The sequence below is a fragment of the Stegodyphus dumicola genome, chromosome 3 (genome assembly GCF_044657685.1).
Source record: "Stegodyphus dumicola isolate Sdum_Otavi_A_Nest chromosome 3, ASM4465768v1".
Taxonomy (NCBI): domain Eukaryota; kingdom Metazoa; phylum Arthropoda; class Arachnida; order Araneae; family Eresidae; genus Stegodyphus; species Stegodyphus dumicola.
In genome coordinates this window covers 61,401,448-61,426,577 of record NC_140770.1, presented here as the reverse complement: position 1 = coordinate 61,426,577, position 25,130 = coordinate 61,401,448, and the positions used below count along the sequence as shown (strand labels likewise).

General features: G+C 29.9%; 1 protein-coding gene across 4 annotated transcripts in view; it reads left to right on the top strand.

Annotated features, from left to right (window-relative positions):
• Positions 1-25,130, top strand: part of LOC118182775 (uncharacterized) — a 453,922-nt gene that overhangs the window by 148,953 nt on the left and 279,839 nt on the right. For 3 of the 4 annotated variants that reach the window (XM_035352159.2, XM_035352160.2, XM_035352161.2), the window contains exon 1: positions 8,993-9,310. The exons of the other annotated variant lie outside the window; for it this stretch is intronic. In XM_035352159.2, coding sequence (XP_035208050.1) covers positions 9,239-9,310 — 72 coding nt within the window. In that variant the 5' untranslated portion in view covers positions 8,993-9,238. Of the gene's footprint in view, positions 1-8,992; positions 9,311-25,130 lie in introns of those variants that run through there. 4 annotated transcript variants of the gene reach the window in all.

Here is a 25,130-nt window from a genome sequence, read left to right as displayed (position 1 = left end):
CAATATTACAAAAATACATAAAATTAACAAATATCGAATAACTTGTTATGATAAACACTAGCAGTAATTTACAATATTATTGCGAAATACCAGCTGCGGTAAGATAGCTTCCCGGCGATGCGGGGTTAGGGTTGCCATAAAGTGGATCGGAAAGGCAAGGTTGCCAGATTCGGCACGAAATCGCCTGTTTGTTGACATTTGGCGACAAAATTGGCGATATGCCACAGATGGAGCAAGAACATTCAAGCACGCATTCTTAGCGGTTTTTCTCGAGAATGTTCTCGAAGGTATGTTAACTGTACGCAGAGTATCGAAAGTATCTTGAGTTCAGTAGCAGAGTATTAGAGTTCAGAAATTAGCTTGAGAGTGATCGATCAAGTCGGAAGAGTTATTTTAGTGCTTTGCCGTGAAGCTGTCTTCACCGTTATAGCATTAAAGCTGTGTTGCTGATTGTTTCAGCGTGTTCATCATAATTTCTCGACGACTGTAAACGTGTCTTTGGGACTGTCCTGTGTGATACTTGCAAATAAATTGTGTTTTGATTCTTCATCAAGTGTTACCATCAATTACTCCAAATCCACGAACCTGTAGAACGCAACAATATGATAAAATAGATCTTATCACCCAATTTTTAAAAGCTCTTTTTATATCAAAAATGCTAATGCGCCTGAGAAGAATTGCATTGGACGCAAAGGTATCGCAATGCCATTTACATGGCGCACAATACTACCCAAACAATCGTTTCCGTAGGTATTAAGTGAAATGTTAATTTAAACGGTTGAGAACTCTTATTATTGAGATCGGAGTTTTAAGTCCGTTTTCTCTAGTTTCCACGACGACAATAAACAAACGAATTGTTATAATAGTTAGGAACAAATGGAAATGTGTCATCAGATTTCCAACTAATCAGTTCGTGATTACATTTATTTAACTCAGAATCTCAAAGATTTATTCGATAAAAGAGTTTTAATATAACTTGTAATTAAATGAGCATTAGATACGTTGTGATTCTGAACATATTTAGAAGGAAACAGCTAGAGCTCAGAGAAAAGGGAGATTTTTAGAATGTTCAAGATGGAAAATTAGTAATTTAGTATTGAAAGTTATTACGCTTTTATTCACAACGCATAGATTTTTATATTTTATTTAATTCGCATACTTATATAATTTGCATTCTGAATGTTTGTTATTCTTGAAATTAGTGTCTCAATGTTATAAGTTTTCTTCTAAGCATACGTAGCTTTCTCTGATTTGATTTTATAGAATGCATTGACATTACAAATCGAAAACTGAACTGAAAATTTGAATTACAGTTAACAAATCTTTCGTTTTAAAGCTAATATGCTGAATACTTTATGTATTTAGCCAAAAAAAGTTCAAGTTCTGCAAGGCAATAAAGAAAATGGTGCAAAAGAAAAGAAAGAGGTATAATAGCGATGAAACGCCGTTTATACGCTTTGCTGCTCTGATCTATGTAATGGTTAGCGATGCTGAGTGTCATATAATGGTGCATGGGTTCGAACCTCACAGAAAGCATGGTGATTGTTACTGTATGTGTAGCATGGGGGCACTTAATATACTGGCGAGCGGAGGGGAAGAAGAGTAAGAGACTATGGTGTTCATCTCCCAGAGTGTTCTCCGTCGAAACTAGTGTGAACTTGCACAGTTAGTGAGCTGAGATTACAGCTGTACGACCAACAGTAACTTTCTAATATCACGTCCACTTCTACCTGTACCTGTTTATACGCTCCTCATTTATACATCATTTTGTTTGATAATTCTAATTCATTTTTATTCATGTTAACAGAAAAATATTTCATTTATGTCACTCATAATTCACGTTGTAATTTGCTTTTGCCCTGATATATTTATAAACATTTCTTTTTGTAGCTGAAATAACTTCTCGAGATGAGCGTTTAAGCACCTGAAATAAAGAAGGAACTAAGGAATTAATTACACACTTTTTTCAGGATGCAACACATTACATTGAAACATTCAGAAATGTCTCTGATTTTCAGTGATAAGAATATAAAACGTTTTCTAAGTAGTGTCATATCATTTATTCTGTCATAGTAGTTAGCTTAAGATTTTGCCTGAAAAGCTGTGTGAAACGATAATTGTAGATGAATAATAATAATAATAATAATATTGCTTAAGTTGGAAAAAAAATCTGAAGGCTTTCAGATTTTATATTACGCCTAAAGAGGCCTGTTTTTAACGTTTTGTGTGTTACCTTTACTTGTTAAATATCATATTCTTCGTACTTAAAACGTAAAATTCAATTCAGCAGCAATATCGCAAAATAATCTAAAAAGAGCATATCTCTAGAATTTTAGATAGACGATATTTTGAGATATTTTTTTCGTATAGTGTTACATTGCTGTCTTTGAAATCATTGAGTTAGTTAATCAAAAATTCGCTTTTGATTTATTTAAGTTTGAATTCCATATTTTATAAAATGTAAATTTTATAAAACTTGAATTCCATATTTTATTAAAAGTCTTATAAAATATGAGATAGATAATAAAACAAATTCTAAATTTGGGCTTCCAGATGCCAATATTCTAGTGGAGGACTACTTTATTCAAAATTTGATGTCTTTAGGTACCGTTGTTTTTTCACAGTTCGAGGAACACGTCTATATTTTTTATGAAGAACCTTCTTCATTTAATTTCTTTAAATATAATGCAGGTCTCTAATACTTGACGGTAACAATTTGAAATGTGAACTGCCGTTTTTAGTGAACCAAAGCAAAATGCCGAAACGGAATTAATATACCTTCTGAGCTAACCCTCCCTTTGGGCTAATAATAATAATAACATCTGATCTCAAGCTCAGAGTGTATCTGAAAAAAAAAGTGGTATTTATTTAGGAAGGGATCATTGAAAAAAAAAAAAGATAGGGCGCTTTCATTTCTATGTTACACAGTTTGAATTCTAAAAAATTTAAAAAGCAAATTTTTAACACTTTTAAATATAGTTAAAATCTTATGAAAATTGAAAAAAAATTATAAAACTAAGTTTGTATAGCAGCAGTAGTGCTAAAAATTTCTTTAGAAAAATTATGTTTAGTAACATTAAAATTCTACAGATAAAGTACACAACATTTTAGTTTAAGATTTCGATTGTCTTTTTCATTTATACATCTTTCTCTCTCTCCTTTGAAAAACACATAAATGGTGCTTTTCATAATTTAAAATTTTACGAATTCAAAAATTTTAAAAATTTTAAAATTTTAAAAATTTTTAAAAACCAAATTTTTCACTTTTTTTAAATAGTTAGCCTTTTATTGAAATCAAAGCATAAAATCATAAAATTAAATTTGTATAATAACAGTAGTAGAGTAGTAAAATTAAACTTTTTCAGCTAAAATATACATATTATATTTTAGATAAAGTTTGATTATGTGTCTTTCCCATTTATACTTCTTTTTCTTTATTGTTGCCTTGAAAGACATATAAATGCCGTTTAATCATTATTGATAAACTTTTCATTCCATAAAGGACTTTGCAATAACCTTATTCCCGAATTGTTCATTTAGATGTCAGACATGATCAGATTATTAGAGTTTCTCTTAATTTTTGCTACCTCATAAATCACTGAAAATCCGAATTCGGTCATTAAAGACATACTGCTAATTAAATGCCCTATGGCTGTCCAACGATTCTTCCTTTCTATTTTCTAGGTCACACATATTCCTATCATTTCCTCAATAAAAGGAAGTAAAATGGGACTTCGAATAAAATAATTTATCATAATTTGAAATAATTTCATTCTATACTGCGATTTTTTCTCTATTGTAAAAATAATTGTACATAATTGTTTTAACATTAAGTAAAGTCATGACTTTCATTTAATGATCATTCAAAAATGAAGGAAAGTTATTTCTTATGTGAGCTTTCCTTTTTAAGTTACTTAAGTTACCCAAAGTTAAATTAAGTTGCTTTTCAAGTTATTTTAAGTTACTTATTTTTTAAGCGAAAGAAACGTTTTAAATGAAAGTTTTAACATAATTGGAAAAAATTCTGTAAATTACTGGTATGAAATCGGTTACATATAAATACAAACTTCAAAAATCAAGAGCTGAAGCGAAGTTCTCAAAGCAATATTTACCTTTTGTTAATAAGCGGTTATTGTTTTTTATTGCCATTTATTGAAATGAAGACTCTATTATTACTTTTTTAATTCTTCTATTTAATCTCTTTTCGTCTCTTTCCAACAGTTTTAATAACTGATTCAATGTAGAAGTTGTTCGTCTTGGAATATCGTCTGCAAATCGCAGCTAAATAAGTATTCAGCATTTGTCTACAAAACGAATTGCTCTAAAGTCATAAAAGCATTTTCAAATACAATTATAAGTAATGGGGTATATATTTTAGAGTAGGTTGTTTTTAATTGAAGAAACATATTTTTTATTTCAAAGGAGAAATTCCTCAATAAAGGGAAAATTATTTGCCCAGAAGGACTATTAATTTTGTTTTGGCATTTTGCGTCGATTCACGGTAAGGGTTGTTTCACTTTTCAAATTGTTACCACCAAATATTATCGCCCTGTATTATTATATTTAAAGAAATTAAATAATGAAGAATCTGCATGAATGTAGTATGTATGTTTGTCGCATTGTGATAAAACAACGGTACCTAGAGCCATCAAAATTTAAATAACGTAATCTTCCATAGAATATGGGCATGTTGAAGACTTAATGTGAATTTGAAATTGTTTTTATTATCGATTTCACATTTTGTAACACTTCAACGAATTTTCGATTAACAAACTAAACGATTGCAAAGCGAGCAATGGTACGCTGTAAGGAAAAAGAAAACATTTTTATCTCCAGTGTGCGAGACTCTGTATCGGAAATTCTAAAGATATGCTCATTTTAAAATTATTTTGCGATATTGCTGTTGAACTGAATTTCATGGTTTAAGTACGAAGAACATTATATTTAATAAATAATTGGACGTAATTTAAAATCTGAAAGGTTTCAGATTTTCTTTTAAATTTTTTCATGTGGAAAAATTTCATTCTTTAAAATAATTAAGATATGTTATAGATTAAATTCCGGATAAATATTCTGGGCATAGTCCGAAATCTTCGTAATATTTTCCTTAGAAAAAATATAGCTTAAATAAAACGCATGTATGTTAGTTTAACTGTTTGCATTCAATGCAGTTTTCAAGCTTCAAGGTTTTATCTTTATATTTTACTATATATAACAGATTAAGAGGTGCACTTGTAGTTGATCATAAATTATTAGTACCAATAGTGACAGTACAAATCTATCCAATTCCATTCTAATATCGACTGGAAACAGTCCAAGGGATGAAATCCATCTTCCACTTAAACATTCCCTTTTCCCGTCAACCTCTCGAACGAAATCAGTGGATTTGAAGTATCCTCAATCGCCCAAAACATTAGAATCACAAACGTTCAATGTCATTCCTGGAATTCCAACTCGAAAGCATCATTTTTGTTATATTATGTATATATAGATATAATCCGTTAACCATTATATTGACTGAGGTGGTCATTTTACGTTAGCTCGTTAATGGAGTTCTAGCTCTTAGAATGCTTTGAGTTATGTTTAATATATTTCAGTGCTTTAGAATTGCAATCATCAGAAATAATTGGAACCATAGGTTATTTGAATATTCTCAAGATAAGGATAATTCGATTTTCTTTATTTTGAAAGCTATTTTCTATCTGATATTTATTATTTTTTGTAAACCTCGTGTAACACACTGTGGAATTCTTAAAGTAACTACCACTAAAAAATAATAAATAAATCCAAATAACTGGAATCTAGAGTAAATTCAATTTGAGTCTCGGGTGTTTCGAAAAATGATCCGGATATTTAGAATTCAGGCTATCTGCAATCCAAATAATTAGTCTTCAAATTTTTGGCCTGTGTAATTGGAATGTAAGACAGCTCCAGTCTGAGCAAGTAGAATATCAATGTATTTCTGATACCCTTTTCCCCTACCCGAAAAAAAAGAAGAATTGCAGAAAATGAGTTAAAAAAATATCTTGTGTAATTGTTTGTTTCTAGTATTTTTTAATGCTAAAAATAATCAAATCTATTAATTTTGACCACAAAAATTAATTTGGGATTTAAAATACTTTCATACTAAGCAACTTGAATTCTCATGAGCAACACGCTCCTAATTAATTCCTCTTTGTATGATGATATACCGCATTCATTGACCTGGACTAGCGAATTATTTTTCGCATAAATTAACATTAATACATTTATGATAGATGTAAATGAAAAACTGCACATGAACGCTTGTGTTAAATAATAAATTATCAGAAAGGGTTAATTCCAAAACTGAAACGGAACTTTCTTCAAAGCATTTAATCATTAAAATATTGAGAATCATTGAATTTTTGTTAAGGCGTAATGCATATGACCATAAATGGCGCTGGAATCATAACTCACGGTTGAGAAGACTCTAACGGGATTTAGTTTTTCTTCTTTTCCGTTTGATTTTTTTATCATTTATTGCTTATTTTTTACCTCTTTTTTAAAGTTATGCATGCCGAAGGTGCTTTTATTTATTTATTTATTTTTTGTATTTTTGTTTAACCCCCCCCCCCCCGGTCATGTTTTTTAGATGTCAATGACACGCGCACACTTTCGAATATAAACGCACCTACGGTAAAGTGAGATTTAGTAGTTTCTCTTTCCGTTGTGCTACGAAACATAAAACGACTATTCTGCAAACTATTTTTGTGACTTCAACTGGTCACGACATGTTTGGTCATGATCTTTTGCGTGTGTTGTTTTAACTAAGAACTGATATTTCAACATCTGCCGTTAAAAAGGGAAAAAGGGACAAATTTTCACATTTTCCTCATCATCATATTACCTTGGGGATGTTAAGTTACGTAATCACAGAACTAAAGATGCACGCGTTTTGACGTACTCCCAGTTTTCACATATCCAAATCATTTTACCGCTGAAGACATTTGATTTATTTTTCCTGATTTGCCATTCTAAGATTTGGTGAGGGGGGGCTCAATGGTTCTAATGTATCTTTCAAGTAAAAAATATTTTTCATATAAGTAACATTTAATATAAAATTTTAAAATACTTTACGTATAGTATAGAAAACTGAATGAGTTAAAAACAATATGAATATGCCAGATAGTTTTTGCCTTATTTCTTTTAGCGCCATATTCAATCCACATAATTTATAGCATATTTAAATACTTTTATATACATTAAACTATTCGTTAATCAATAAAATATTTTTCTGGTGAGATACAATATGTATTGTAAGTCAAAATAATTTGGTATAAAAATACCAAATTAATATAATAAAACTATATATATAATATATATATATTAATATAATAAACCTATAAACCTATAATAATAAACCTATAATAATAAAAAGGAATTCCTTTTTTTTTAAACTTAAAAATGTTTTTTACAAAGTAATAAAAAAAATTAAGCTTCCTTAAAATTTACATATAAGCGCATAAGAAGATATGAATGCTCATATGATTGTATTTATTTGTGAATTTCATGTCACAAAATTTAATGATTCGTATGAGATTAGAGAGATTATGTTTTGCAATAGGCTATCATTTGAAGTTTTAACACTTGGATTTTTAGCCCAAAGGCCGTAAGTCCAGATGGGCTATTAATTTCGTTTTGGTATTTTGCGTTGAAACCTTGAAAAGTCTGAATCACTATTCAAATTGTTGCCACCAAATATTATCGCCGTGTATTATATTTAAAGAAATTATGTAATGAAGAATTTGCATAAATGTATGGATGTTTCTCGCATAGTGATAAAACGGCGGTACCTAGAGCCATCAAATTTTGAATAACGTACGTCTCTTCCAGAATATGGTCATCTGGAAGCCCAAATTTGGAATTTGAAATTTGTTTTATTATCTATTTCATATTCTGTAAAGCACTTAGGACTATCTGAGTCAGAAACTCAAAGATTTCAAAACGAGCAGTAGCATATACGGTAAAAAAAAAAAAAAAAAAAAAAAAAAAAAATGTATGGTTTAAAAAAAAAAAAAAAAAACCTGTGTATCGGAAATTCTACAGATATGCTCTTTTTAAATTATTTTGCGATATTGCTGTTAAATTGAATTTTATGTTTTAAGTTCGAAGAACATGATTTTAGTAAAAAAAGCCTCTTTGGGCGTAATATAAAATCTGATAGCCTTCAGATTTTTTTTACCTCTTCTTTTGTAATTCATTTTTAAACTTATTTTTTTATTTATTTTATTAAATCTTTTATATTAAACTAAAATAAGAATCCATTATAATCATAAAAATAAATAAAACTATCAGTGATGATAACCGTTAATTTAGCTCAAATTTATAAATAAGAATGTTTAATAATACATGAACACAAGTGACAGTGTTTTTAAACATTAATTTTAAAGCTTATGGAGAAGAAAATTTCCTAAATCAAAGCAAATGTAAAAAAAAAAAAAAAAAAAAAAAAAAATTAGAACCTAAGATGCTTCTAATATTTTCAAATAAATAGTTAAAAATAAATGTTATTTTTAAAATTAATTCTTTTGCAGTTATAAATAATTCTTTTATTTATTAATGCTTGTTCAAAAATGAGCCGTTATTATTAAAAAAGTTCTAAAAGCTATTGTTATTTCAATAAAATTGTTTAAAAAAAATGTGTGTTGTTATTATCATTTTTCAACCATTTCAGCAAAATGAGCTGCATTAAAAATTTTGATTTTTGGCAAGACTTTTATTAGAAGTAAAACGCCAAAAATACAAAATATACAGAATAAATAATTTCTGCTCTTTGTACAGAATAAATGGAAAAAAAAAAAAAACATTGAAAAGTTGTATATATATGTGTGTGTGTGTGCACAACACTTCCATCAAGTTTTAAAAAGTAAGGTGATCAAGGAAAATAACAAGAGAAATCATTCTCTTTATCTTGAGCGCCCTCTGTCGACGAGAAACTCTACCAAACAACTCGCTGTTGCTTCTTCTGTTCATTAGAGTGTTGGGAGTTGAAGGGGCGAAAGCTAATAGATAGAAGGATGGATGATGTCGGATCTTCAACTTGCAGAACCACATGGACGCATTTCGTACTGTGAGGTGACTTATTGAGTGTTGTGTTTATATGCTAATAGGCAAACTGTTTTGGAATTGGTTTTAACGCGGCTTTGTTTAAAGTTAAGGATTGTTTCCCAAACTTGAAGAACTAACTTTAGAAGTTTTCTCTCCATAAAACACCAATATGGGAGATTTGGAAATATTATCACCTGTTAGTCAGACGATATTACAGTGGGATAAAGCGTGTCATGATGAGGTGAGTTTTTATTATATTTTAAATTAAAATTATTTTTAGTTACGCACGTAATATTTTCTGACAAACAAAAAATAAATTAGCAAATAAAAATATATACGTTCTTACCACTGTGAAAATAATAATTTTAGATAAATTATTCATAACTCATCTATTCATAACTCATTATAGTTAAATTAAATTATACATGAAAAGACTATATTAATTATAGACGAAAAGAATATAGAATTACATCTAAGATTTATAATAAAAGGGGAACAGAATTTGATATGGAATTGCGAAATTTCTGGAACTTTAGAAGTTTAAATTAGCATATTTACAGGTTTTGCGTATAAATTAGGCATAAAAACAACTACTTAGAAATTTAAATTCTTCACATTAAATGTCTTATCATCAAACCGAATTATTTCCTTGCGCATGTATTTGAAACTTGTATGAATTCTTATCGCCACAGAATCTGTTTCGAAGAAGACATACTTTAATGAAAAGTATAGTAGTAGGTCATTATTTAAAAAAGAAAACTTGGAGACTAAATTTTTATTTATTTGCTAAACTTGACCTTTAAAGCATGGAATTATTGCTATTTAAAATCTGTTCCTTCCCCATTGACATTCATTTTCAACAATTATTTCTCATTTTTTCGAATTTGAAGTTTCTTGATAAATTTACGATAAGATAGTACAAGATAGTATGTATGTTGCTTTTAATGTCTAACTGAGCTTTACAGCTTTTTTTAATTTGATATAGTATTCTTAGAAAACTGTACATTGTCTAAAAATTATAAAACGCAATAAAATTTTAACTAGTTTAAAATATTATGTGCAATTAAATAGGAGAATGGGATTTCTTCATAATTTAGTGTATTTATATGGGCGAAAAACTTTTATAAACATATGACAGATAATAAGGAATCTTAGCTCTGAAAGTTAAATCTGCAAGATAAAACACTTTGTAATATTAATTTTTAAATTTTATCCCCCCTTTTTTTCCATAAAAAGAAAAGAATTTGGAAAAGAACAAAGAAAGAAAATATTAACTGGTTTTTTAAGTGCCTGTAATTAAATTTATCAGTTTGAAATTTTTCAGTTTTCATAAAATATATAGCACTTGGATATGCATTTTCATTAAGATGTGAATTACCATATTCATATGCTAATTATACCATTTCATAAATCGGCTATAAATATCATCAAATGAATTTTCTCTGGAAATAAATTTTAAAAAAATAATATTCTTGTTATCACTTCGACATTGAGGGTAATGTAATTCCTTATATACTTAATTATATAGTAATTAGCGCGTATAAAACCATTGTTATAATTTGATTTGGTACATGGAATTTCCTTAAAATAAATTAAACGATAGATAAATTTTTAAAACTGGCATTCTTGATTTATCTGTTAGATTTAATTACTTGAGTTGCGTGAAGAAATGCCGAGTGAAAGAGAGAAAACTGCCCACTTTTTTTTTACCTTCCGCATTTTATCGGTAGTTCGCACCAACCTTAAAACCTAGATCTCTCTGAGGACAAAATGCCTAGTGCATTTAGTTCATTGATTAAAAGATTAAAATGCTAATTAACGATTGAAAACTTTATTTGCATATAATAGATAAATTCTATCTTGAAAATCATCAATTTCCTTTTGCAAAATCGCATGAATAAGTAATGAAAATCGCCACGATCTCTCGATTTTCTTTCTCTTTTTTCTCTGAAGGTTTAAAATTCTCAGAACAATGTTGGAAGTGTCCAAAATTAACTTTACTTTAGTTCCAAGCAACCGGATTTTAACACCAATAATATACACTTAGCGAGAATTTAAAATATTTTTTTCTTCTTTTAAACCATTGCTTAAAATGTTTAGATTTCGTAAAATTACCTTAAGCTCATTTCATTGCGAAACAAATAATAATAAATGCATATTTATTTAAAATACTAGCCACTTGCACATTTAGTCGCCTAAAATAATTATTATAAAAAAGGAAATAAATAGGATGATTTTTAATGAATTCAGATAGTAATTGATAATAATTGAAATGAATCTGGTTTATTGCTTTTAAAATGCTTAGTTTGTTAATTAATATTAGAAATTTGTCATTAAATTTTATTTTACGCTTTGCTGAACAACAATACGCTGCCGCGTGGAAGATAATAATGTTTTAATTCAGGCTGTAGCAACACATCTTATGTAAGTCACGATGTTTGAGGATTAAATTCGAAAGGCTAATATTTTACGTTTTACGTTATAGCAACATACTTCTTTTATATTTCAGTTTCCTGATTAAATTTGAAACATAAATATATTACACTTTGCCAAAGGGCAACAGAAAGCTTTTTTATATTGTTGAGTCTTTCAGCAAAAGTTCCTTAATTTTGCACAAAATATAAAATAATTAAAAACCAAATTCGAAATTTAAAGTCCGGGCTTCAAGGTGCATATATCCGGATGGAAAACTATGTGTCTCCAAAATTTGGTGGCTCTAAATACCGCTGTTTTTTCATAATGCGAGGAACATATATGCATTTATACATTACATACATGCATTGTGATACTTCTTTGGCAATATGAAGCAACTCCAATGATGGAACACAGAAAAAACTTTATTTACCGCTCAAAATGGCGACATACAAAACAAGAAAAAAAAACGAGTTCTAACATTTTAAAAATAAAATACATTCTTCGTGCTAGAGTCGCACGTGGCACTCGAACCTGGTTTCAAACATTGCCATTCATATATACCTTAATGTTCATCTAATTAAATTATTTATTTTAAACTACAAGATTTTAATAATTTTAAAGCTGTTATAGCATACATACATACATACAGATTCTTCACTATTTAATAACGGGGACTTTCTGCAGTGGAAAGTCGCTTGGTCTTTAATTTATGTTCGTGCGCAAAGAAAACTGAAAACGAGCAAACGATGAACATGTTGCATACGCATATTATTAAAAGATTTATTTCCCAGAAACCTCGATGTTTGGCTAACGAACCTTGTGAATGTAGAAAGTATTCCCAGAAAAACCTCGTAACATTTCCATGGCAAATAGGAAAACTATTTATGCTTCGAAAATCAGGAAGACAAATTGTTAGTTATTGACTTAACTTTATTTTTGTTTTTTCAAGTTTTAAAAGAGGATATGCTATGTAATTCGAATAATTTTCATGAATTCTCAATAATTCAAAATTTCTTCTCAGAATATAAAGAAAGTTTTATGTATTTTTCCATGGGCATATTAATATTTCAGAGAAATCTTTCCAACTATTTTAATACTGAATAAAATTTAATAAAACTTAAAATTTTCTAATTCAAGATTTTTAAAATTAGACTTCCTATTGAATCTATTTCGATAATTTCTATTAATGTAAGGTACTTAAATAATTTTCATATCAAAAATCGTTTGAAATTATGTAAGATGCTTTACAACTGCATTAGCCCGGATATTAGTTTATGTCCCCCTTCCGTCCCTCTAAACTGCGTTTCTGAAATCATATTCTGGAGTCCTAATGTTTAAAACATTTTTTGAATTTAATTTATTGCTTACCCCTCAATTAAAACTTTAAATATATATATATAATTACAATGCAATTTTTTTAAACAAAATTTAAACATGCCTAGCATTTTCGCGCATTAAGCTGCTGAAAATTATCAGGAAAGACAAAAAAAAAAAAAAAAAAAAAAAAAAAAAATTAGAACTAATTTTTCACAAAGACCAAAAATTTAAATTTATAATTAATAAATTTCAAATAATTCTATAAATTCAATAAAGAATTTTAAAAAATGTTAAAACCAAAACAAGCAATACCTAAATTTAAAAAATTATCGAAATTTAAAGCAAATCGAACAAGACAGAAAAGGAATTCAATCAACTTCAAGGCCACTTCGTCAGGAGGAGGAACATTGAAATCAATTGAAATCTCTCCACAAAAATCTTTGCTTTTTTGTATGTATGCTTAAGTTTGTTCAAAATGTAATCTCTAGATTGTTTAAAAATCACAGAATGAAATTGCTTAAAATCGTATATTTCCTGTAGAAGGAAAAAAAAATAATAGACTAGTTTGTTTAATATAATTTATTTATTTAATTATAATTTATTATTATTTTGCTAAAATTATTTGTCTAAGGTTATTTAAAAACATACACAAACACATTTCCCATTTCCTGTAGAAGAAAAAAAAATGACTAATTAGTTAATTATTTTTTATCCTGTGAAGCGTCCATTATATCAAGTTCATGTATGCGAGGCAGTCTATATTATAGCCCTCCCCCCCACCTTTTTTTTTGTAGCACCTTCAAAAATAAATGTTGATTTAAGTATACGAACTCACTTTAGTGTGGATAGTTTGATTTTTTAATAGATTATTTAATTTTCTTTTATACATTATGATTATATAATTATATTTCTTTATAAAACATTCATCGTAGCAAACTGATATTGTTTAGATTTACGTTTGTCAAATCAGGAAACATGAAAAATGTGCAATGTCCTCAGCGGGTTTCGAACGTTAGATCTCCCAACTGCTAGCCAGACAGGCTTTCAGTTACACCAAGTAGGTACACTTTGCACGAAAAAAAAAAAAGAGAGAGAGAGAGGGCAGTTCTATATCTTCCTTCTACTGGACCTATTGTAGAAATTTAACTTGCGTTTTCCATGTCTCGGAAGAAAACTTAGGATATATATTACATTTATATATAGCATAGATATTTTGAAACAAAATCGGATTTTTCTTAAATAACAAACCATTTTTTTCATATTTCGATTCCTAGATATTAAATTTTGTAATTTTTGGTGAAATATTTATGGAGAATTTGAAAAATTTATCTTGGCGCATTTTTCTCTTTGCCTATTTTTTTAAATAATTTTAAATTATTTAAAATAATAAATAAATTTGCGCCAAGAATAATTAATTCATTTGATGAACTTCTTAATTTATAGCAACCTATTTTCCTTTCTTTTTTTTTTTTTTTTTTTCATTGCATACGAGGGGGAAAAGGTCATCGTTCATACTTTCTAATAATTATAACAAATAACGTAATCAACATTTGGCGTTATTATTGCTTATAACAAATATGCCAAATTTCAAAATGCGCCAATTCACGTATATCTTCGGAAATTTTGAAAAAAACTCTTAATTTTTTGCAGGTATGCTTAGAAATACACCTACTTTAAGATGATGGTAAAATTTTTACAGGTTATAATTCAAAATGTTTTCGAAAATGCTTTTAAATTATTTTAAAAGAAATAGGCGAATGTTATTTGGAATGAACCTAAATTTCGAAATGAGAAAGGAAGAATCAAATAAGTTTAACTAAAAAAGATATATTAATAAATGTACACCAAATTCAATTAGCATGGAGGAGCTAAATTTTTTAGAGCTAATTTTTTTTAAATCTACTAGTGCGACTTTTACAAAACTCGGCCTTTTGGCATAATTTGAGGCGTAGAATCGAAATATGGAAAACAATTGGTATGTTATTTCAGAAAAAGTCCGATTTTGCGTCAAAATACCTATGTTAGAACAATGCTATATATAAATCTAATATATATCCTAAGTCACGCTTTCGAAACATGGGAAAACGCGAGTTGAATTTCGAAAATCGGTCCAGTAGAACGGGAGATATAGAATTGTCCCATTTTTTTTAACACCATTAGTAGAGAGAAAATACCTTACAATGTATATAACAAAATCAATATAAAACGTTTTCATTCACTGTGCAGAATTTTGAAAAATATTCTGTATACGCATTTTACATTCAGGATAATGCAGTATTTTGCAAATGTAAACGTTTTCTAAGAAGTATTTAAAATAATGGAAATATACAAAAATGGGTCCTTGTGATTTTACATTTTCTAGATGTAATAAATAATCTTCTTAGAAACATACCTATCGATGTGCAATCACTTTCGTTTTCTCTTACATTATAAACAATATAATTAGCTTAATTTCTTTTCATCTGTGCTTTTCTTTTTTGTATATTGCTACAGTATTTATTTGGATGTTTTCTTCCTTTGCGTGTAAATGATTTAAAATGGGAAAGCTTACAAATCTTATCTAGTCTTTGTAACAGACGCTTTACAGAACTGAAATCCTATGTAAAACCCGAAGATAGGTGTTTCATGGGGAAAAGCGAAGACAGAATTTGTCAACTTATCCATCCCTAAAACGAAAGCACTATCCTCAATTATCCGTATCCTTGTTTGTAGTTGATGTAATTATGTCCAGAACGGTTCGATCAAGCACTGGATAGCAAATAGTCTTCGTCATAACCCATGCTACACAATATCATTCGCCGTCGTAGCCTATTAGTTTAATTAGGCATGTCCATATAATAACTGAGAACATAATTCCGGAGGGACACACATAGATATGGCACTTTCTATTCTTGGACTTGCTACTATTGCTCGGAGAGCTCTGTCCGCTGGTATATTATTTTGGCAGTTTCTGAAACATCGTGATAAAGAACTACGATCAGCAAAATATGTATGGCGGAAATATGTTTTAGTTTAATGTCTTCTGTGTGTGTATTTAATCGATATATTGATTAACTATTTCCTTCGCTTTTCCTCTGTTGTACGACGTCTGAAGAAGAGGAGGAGAAAAAAACCGGTGGATTAAAGCTTAGATGATTTGTTATTTACTTGGACCGAATTTGTTTTCGACAGGCTGGACGAAGTTATTTTCGTAGACTTGATGTAATAGTTCGCCTATCTCTCTTATCAAATCCGTAAACAACTTAGCTGTTGCGAGTGACGCTTCCGTAAATGGATAATTTCCATAGAAGTTAATATTCTTTTAAGAAAGTTGGCATTACTTTGTTTAGCTGAAAACGGTGTGTCTCAAACTTGTCTCAGCAACTAAGATCTCAGTTGTTTTCTTAGCATCTTAGACATCATCTTTTTACTGAACATGTTGCAAAAAGGAAATGCATGCAGAATTTTTTTGCATCTGAAGGATAAGAACCGATGTCTTTTCGACCTCAAAACTGATAGAGATTTTATTCAAAAATTATTCCAATCTAAGTCGCTTATATTTCGTTGCCAAATTTTTTAAATTAATCAAGAGATATATTTTTATCATATTAATATAATAGATATGAATATTAATCACGGATTTTATTGAAGAATAAAGCTATGATGTTTTAATACAGTAATCGTCTATATCCGCTATTATTACGTTCTTTAAAGAGTTACCGCACTGGTAAATTGATCATAGTTCGAAAAATGCTATACATAACGGTTCAGTTATACAACATATAGAGATTAATTAAAATTTAATTAAAAATTTTCACTCAATAAAACACTGGAATAGAAATTTCACCGCTTCACTCGGTAAAAATATTTTTTACAACCTTGTGCGCAGACGCCACAGTGAAAAAAAGTGCACAGCTACGTCTTGAATAATTAAACTTTTTCTCCATTAAATAAGTGCAAAAGACTCCAATAAGGGGTTATTTATAATAAATTAGTAGTATTACAAGCTTTTCCCATTAGTATCTGGTATTGCTGTTTCAAATAGCTTGTTTAAATATATGATTTGTTGGTTTGAAATTCCGGGAAATTACTTTTTAAACTAATAGGTTACACGTCATTGCTTAGTTTAAGTTTGTTTCAAATGTTAAACTAAGACTTGTATAAGAAAATCAGAGCCTAGGTTTTTTTTAATATTTTTAAATTTAAAAGAACATTTAAACTTTAAATCATAAACTTTTCCTTGTGTTAAATTATTATCTAACGTTTTCCCACTTGCAAGTTTTTCAAACTTTTAATTAACTTGTTTATTACCTTGCTTATCCTTTAATTTACTTAACTCTTATAATCAAAATTAGCGCGAAATAGTAAAAAAGATGTTCGATTTTTAAGATTAATAGTTTCTGGTACAACAGCACCTATTTTTCAATTTGTAGTTGGATCTTTTATTTATCGTCAAAATATTTATTTTTGTCTACTCAGTGATTAAAGGAAAGGGTAAAAATTATGCCATTGTGTATTAGCAGAAATTGTTTTTACTCTCAAAGAATATAAAAAATATTTTTCCCGAAACGTTTCTACTATGATTTTGAGACAATGTTTTATCTTATTTCGAGAAATTTTGTAATAAGAATTATCTGCCATGTATAGATATTTAAGTAAATTAAGCGCATACCATTATTTTTAAAAATCCTGTATATATGGACAAATAACACGATAGTAATGCGATTTAGTGTTTTTAGAGCAATGAATTTTAATGTTCAGCTTATTCTTAGTTCAAATAATGCGCTTGAACCATTCAAAATTTCAAAGAACATTACAATTTGCCTTCCGTTTTTCATATTCACATCGTGAAAACATATGCATGTGTATTTAGTGTTTATTATTTCACAGAAAATAAACTTTAAGATGTGTTTCTTCCGTGATTGTTTCGAAATGAACGACTTCATTCAAGACTATCAACCAAATCCTTAGAATGACGGAATTTTTATTAGTCTTAAATGCTTCTTCGCAGACGATTTCCAAGCTTGTAAAATTTCATACAGACGTAGATGTTTTTATGCTACATCTAAAGCAAACACGTAAAAAAACAAAGACATTCTGCACCTAAATGTCTTTCTTGACAAGTTAAGGGAGCAACAAAAACTCCAACATCATTGTTTGCCATTCGAGAGGTATCTCTGTGAATCAAAAACTTACTTCTAGATTTATTTTTTACGGCATAATGCCGCGTATACATTATAATTCTGTGACACCGAAGTTATCACAGAAGATTTTTACAGTTAGCCAGTGTTGAAATATTCATGCATTTTTTGGCAGCCATTTTTTTCTCTTTTCTGCTTTATCACTTGTGGCATTATTTATTTTGCTTTTGTATTTTGTGCTTGGTTTTTCCAGAATCATCAATAATAATGATGGCTTAAAGTATCTGCAGTTACCTTGGCGTTCCGTCGGGTTTGAATTATCATCTTCTGACAAAGCTATACTTTCTCTTTAACTACCAACTTCCTAAGGCTTCGAGCGTTCTTTTATAAATTATTAGCCTAAAAGTGCTATTAGTCTAGTTGCGTCGGCTCACTATAAACAGAGAATCATATTCAAATTGTTGCCACCAAATATTATTGCACATATTATTTTTAAAGAAATTAAACAAAGAAGAATCTACATATTCTACAATATACATTCTTCACATTGTGAAAACAACTACGGTTCCTAAAGCCATCAAATTTAGAATAACGTAGTCCTCCACCCGAACATGTGAATCTAGAAAACCGAACATTTGAATTTTGAATTATTTCATATTTTGTAAAACTTTAAAGAATTTTTGATTAAGAAACCCGGTCATTTGAAAGTGCGAGCAGTAGAAACGTTGTACCTAATAAAACATTTTTACCTCCACTGCGCGAGACTGTCTATCGGAAAGTCTAAAGAATATACTGTTTTGAAATATTTTGTGATTTTGCTGTTGAACTGAGTTTTATGTCGCGTAAATGTGAAGAACGTGATATTTAATAAACAAAATTAGCGCACAAAACGTTAATAATATAAAGACAAAAATCATTTTTGCAAGTCATCTTACTTAAAAGACTGAACTCTGATATGATAAACTGAGAAAGAAAACTTTTTGATTAACAAACTCAAGGATTTCAAAGCGAACAATGGCAATGTTGTACAGAAAAAAACATCTCCAGCTCATCCAGAGCCAGACTGTGTATCGGAAATTCTAAAGAAATGCTCTTTTAAAACTGTTTTGCGATATTGCTGTTGAATTAAATTTTATTGTGTGCAAAGAACATGATATTTGATAAATAAAGGTGACACACACAATACATTAACAAAACCCCTTTGAGCGTAATATAAAATCTGAAAACTTTCAAATTTTTTAAAACATTGTTCACTTATTTATATTTTAGATTCATCATTTCATTCTTTCAATCTTAACGATTTGTATCTAGTATAATAGTAAGCAGAAAACAAATAGTATTTAAAATTATAAAGCCTAAAATTTCAATGACAATGCATCATTTGATTATGTCTAAAACTGATTTGCATGCCTTTCCTTAAAAAAATCTGATGTGTACACCACATGACTTCCTTGTACGGAATATTAAATTATACGCACTTTTTCTTGCATTTCATTTAAACTTATTGCATTGAATTAAATCTACTTCGCCGACAGCGCATAAATCACAATAGAATAAATGTATTCTTTAAAATTCACTCTAGTATTTGTTTACCATAGCGACACTCTGGCGCTAGATACACTTAACAGTATTATATTTCGTTCATATTATAACTCATAATGCACAAAATTTATATCATTTAAAGAATAGAATTATCTAATCGTTGCCACATGTTCTATTCAAATACTATAATAAAGCTAGAATGATGTATAAAATAAATTAAGCAAACAAAACAAAAAAGAAACAGTTTTTCACAGACGATTTAGTATTTCTCATTCAATTAATTCAGTTCTCACTTCGCGAGAAGGCAAAAATACACAAAAACTCAAAATATCTATATTCAAAATTACGAAGTAAATCTTAATCGCTTATTTCCTTGAAAAAATTCCAGAAAGGATTAAGCATGATTTAATTGGCAATAATAAATGAAGGCGTTATCTTTGTTGTTGTGAAGCTAAGTTTTTCTAGATTGGCAGCAAATCCACTAGTATGCTGTTTCAAATGTAAACAATCAATGGCCGCCATAAAAAAAAGGCTTTGCGGCACTTAAACAACTTTAAAATTGTTGATAATTCTAAAAATATTGCATACAAATTTACTAAAGGCATAAAAAGCTTAACCGGAAGATAAAAACAACATAATTCAATCATTGTTAAAGCAAAAAATGTACAATTTACAACATATAAGAGTAAAGAAACTGAAATCACTGAGCCGGGTAACAGAGTGGATATATATATAAATATATTTATATACATCCGGTGCGGCCGATTGCAACCAAGGTGCACATCTACACGAGGTGCACATCTACACGTTATAGCAGTCCTATATACAAAATTTCAACGTTCTGAAACTACTCGTTTTTGAGTTATGCGAGATACGTACGTACATACGTTCATACAGACGCCACTGAAAATTCTCTTCAGAATTAATTTTAAAGCAGATTTATAATTTTTTTGGAGGAAACGAGTCTTTTATTCTGTTCTTACGTACAGATATCACGCAAAAACATCGTTAAATTGCATTCGATAGCGGTCAAAATGGATATTTTCGTTGAAACATGCTGCCTGAAACTCTTCGCGATTACAATACTTCCTTTTTACTTCGTACGAGTAAGTAAAAAAAAGTGAAAGGTTTCAGATTTAAAATTACGTCCAAAGGAGCTTTTTTTAACGTTTTCTGTGTTACCTTTATTTATTAAATATCATGTTCTTCGCACTTAAACAATAACATTCAATTCAACAGTAATATCGCAAAGTAATTTTAAAAGAGCAAGTCTTTAGAATTTTCCATAAACCGTCTTGCACGCTGGAGTTAAAATGTTTTTTCTGTATAGCGTTGCCATCGTTCGCTTTGAAATTCTTGAGTTTGTTAATAAAAAATTCTTTAAAGGTTTACAAAATATGAAATGAAATCGATAATAAAACAAATTCCAAATTTGGGCTTCCAGATGCCCATATTTGGATGAAAACGTTCAATATTCAAAATTTGATGTCTCTACGTACCGTTGTTTTTTCACAATGCGACAAACATGCAAGCATTCATGCAGATTCTTCACAATTTAATTTCTTTAAAGATAATGCAGGGCTCTAATATTTGGTGGCAACAATTTGAAAAGTTATTCAGACTTTTATAGTGAACCAACGAAAAATGCCAAAACGAAATTAATAGTCCTTCCGGACTCATTTGGGCTAAAACAAATTTTTATTTCGGAATATGCTAAATTGAGTTAGTTATATGAGAGATATAATTTATTGGTTACATTAGGTGAATTTCATTATCGCAAAACATTCGAAGGAAATCAGTTTTAACTGATGTATAATATCGTGGAAGACGTGCACCATTAAAAAAATCATAGTTAATACACGACAACATTAAAAAAATAGGAAAAAGATTATCCCGCATTGTAAGTCAATGAAAAACCGTCTTAACAAATTACATGCATTGTTAAGCAATTTAATTTAGAGAATCATTTGTTTTTGTAAATCAGATCTGCATTGTTAACAAGAACACACGTCCAGACAGGAAGAAAAATGCATTTGTGTATGCTACATTGGTATTTCGTTAATGGAAAACAGAGGATTAATGGCTGCACGTTTAATTTATCTTTCGATTTACCAGTTTGTTTTTTATCGGGTGATTTTAACAATATTTATAGATTCCAGATTACGTGAAATTACATAACATACTCTTGTACAATGGTCACCGCATACTGTGATCACGTTTGTCCGAAATTGTTTCGATAACTTTAAGCAATAAGAAAAATACCTTTCAAAATATCACTAAGGTTTAATTAATTTAATACAAATATAACTAACATTCGTGGGGCATACCTTATCTCAGCATTTGTAGGAAATTCACCAATTTAATTACGTTCTTCTTCAGAAAGTTTATCACATGATTGTTCTTCGATTTGTTTCGGAAAGCAAATGGAAAGGATATTCTTCTGTCATTCATGCTTCAACCTGATTTTTTTCCCCTCCAGTTATTTTGGCACGGAAATGTTTTTCAGGTATTGGGACCAGAAAAAGCAAAGTCATCTAGCATGCCGCTTCCTTAGTCGGTAATTAAAAAGTTCTCCACGAAGGCATCCCTCCCTTAAGGCAGATAGCCCTCGAGTGCTTTGCCGTAATCTAATAAACCAAACCAAACCTTAGTCGGTAATTCTGATTAATCAAGTCCATTTCCCTAAAACTTCGAAAACGGGTTTCTTTGTGCACGGTAATCTTAAATCGAAATCAAGCTGCTTGGCGACTTACTTCTGTACTTGGCGATAAGTCTCTTCCATTTAGCAATTTTCTTACTCTAATTCGACATTATTTGGCAAATTTATCTTTTATTTGTCCAATTTACCAACCAAAAATAATTTCATTTAAAAACTCATTCTACAATTATTTTGATAACATTAACGGAATTGTTGATCACAAAAGCTATGTATCTTCCATGTTTTGGTATGCGTATGGTGGTGAACTTCGCCAATTTGATAATAAAATCCAAATGATAACATTAATCGCGATGTCTGCTGCAGATAAAAGCAATTCCTAAATGCTCTAACATTATCTACTATTACTGCTATTATTCTACGTAATTTTCCTTGCATTTTGTAGTTCTTCTCAAGATATCTGCTTTAAGTAATTAGTAATTGTAATAAAAATATTTTTAATTCGTAGGCAAACATAATTCTCAATAAACTTTCGTTGTATTCTTGTACACAAAAGAGTATACTTTAAACCTTCTACACAAATTATAGCTTTATTAATAAAAACACCATTTACTAAATGTTTGCTTTGTTATATTTTAATGCAGTTTTTGAATTATTATACTCCAGGTTTAGATTTTCCTTTTCATTTTTCTTGTCAATAACATTAATTTTAAATTTAACACTGATCCAGTTATGCGACAACTGTTTTTCGTGAAATATGTTGGAAAATTTTCTGGACTTAGAAATAGTTATAAAATATTAATTATTAATATTTATGTGCTGCAATTAGCTGAATATTGTGGCGTAATCTGAAAGGAATCGCCTCATTCTCCTCTCGTGGCTAACTCCTTCCAGGTACTAATTGGAAGATCCGTGGTTCAAATCACACTGAGAGCATACAGTTGATTTTTCGCACTTCCTGCTGCGAAAAAAAAAAAAAATGTAATGTTTTCCGCTGTGATGATGAATAATATGTCACCACCTGGATTTGGTGTGGAAGTCTCAAACCTCTCCCCAGTTGCCGTTTAAGTAGAAGGGAATGCGAGGAATGATCCCATTCTCTAGTTCATGCTATCATAGTATAGATATTTAGAATGTCCTCCTAGCAAGCGGAAGTCCAAGGTTCAAATCCCGGCAGTTGATTTTTCTGTGCACTACTTCTAGGGCGGGGGAAGCTAATGATCTGCACAAATCCATTTATTGTGTAGATTTATCTAAACTAATTCTTCAAGCTCATTAAACAGCTGTAGCATACATTAAGCTTAATTTTACTTAGAGTGGAAAAGAAAAGAAAAACGATCCAGTTAGTTTGAATTAAGATTACTTGGAGTCCAGATAGTTGAAGTTCTACTTCAATTTGTTCGAAGTCATATAATTGCATTACGGCTGCCTTCTTAAATTCCTCAGCTATCTAAATTTCCCATTTGAAACATCATACAATGATATAATAAATAAATAAATAAATAGGCAAAATACACGTCTTGCCTTTTCAGAATGGGAGAAAAAAAGAAAAAGCTCCAATTCTGGAAATAGTCTTTTATCATCCGTTATTCGAAACGACTATTTCCTGGACCATGAATTTTTGAAGCGAAATGTTTCCGATGAAGCATCCATTAGAAGTTATATTTCCCTACGAGAGATATGTCTCTTCCCTACGTTTTTCCCTCCCATCCTTCATATCTCTGTATTTATGCATCAAGGCTAGTCTTTCAATTTCGACTCTGTGTGTTTCTCTGGCATTTCAGATACGTCGAAAATCTCTTTCGACATTGTCAAAAGAAATCTCAAGGCAAAGGTCTTATCGATTTCCAGTCGCAAAATTTACAACGTTTTGTTTTCCGAGATTTTTATTCGTCATGAAATATTTATGCGCCGGTGTAGATGGTGCCTGGAGGTAGACGTTGTACGATTGGTCGAATGCAAAAATGAGAGAGAGAAGAAGAAACGCGTAGATTAAATTTTATTTGAATACATATAACCAACCTTATTTTCAGCCCAATCCGAATGAGCGTTGCTGAATTTAATTACTGCCTTAGAATGGATAAAATTTAAAATGGTATCACATTTGACATTAGATTTCAGATCTTAGCTGTAGGTGTTTTATGCTTTCAATGTTAGGTCTATTTGTTCCCCGACTTCCCTGAAAGTTTTATTACATGTTTGATTTTAGTTCTTCGAGAATCATAATTTGTATTATGCTATTAACGTAAAAATCTAAGAATAATTAAAATGTTATTGCATGGGCGTGAAGTGGTTATTCAAACTGCCACAGATAAATTTCAGAATGCCGAAGATTAATCAATTAATGAAATGCTATACATTGCTTCTGCAATAGGTAGGCTGGGTTCTACCATATTGGGTACCATGGATTGGGAAAATAAGATAGAAATCAAAGAGATAGAATGAAAGAGTTGGATGGTTTCTTAAAATTTTTCTAGAGGTACCAAAGAGGTTTAAATCCAAAATTCCAGGGCAACATAAAGTCTTGTAGCTTAAAGTAGGCGATGGAATCTTGCACCTGATGTAGTTTGCCGATTGACAGAGTGCGTTAAATCTAAGATTCCTGTTTTATTAAAGATAGGGGGGAAAAGCGATTTCGTTAGAACGTTTGCCATAATAAGCTTCCTGCTCTTGACCCCTGCAACCAACTGCTGGAAAGACACTCAGGATCAAACAAACAGACAACTGATCTTTCCAAACCTATGCAACCATTTTATCTTTAAACTTTTAGGTGCTAGCCCATTCATTATTCGTAACAAATTCTTGAAAAAGCTATTTCTTTCCAAAATACTTCACTGTGATTAGTTACCATATCTTGCCCACTAAAGCTACTAATAGCTTGCGATAATGATTTTGCAAGAAGTTTCTGAAACGAATTGCTGACGAAAAACAACGTGTAAAACTTTCTGACGAGAGTCGTTAATTTATAATCTGTGAAACACTTTGACAAAACCGTGCTTAAAAGTGGTTAA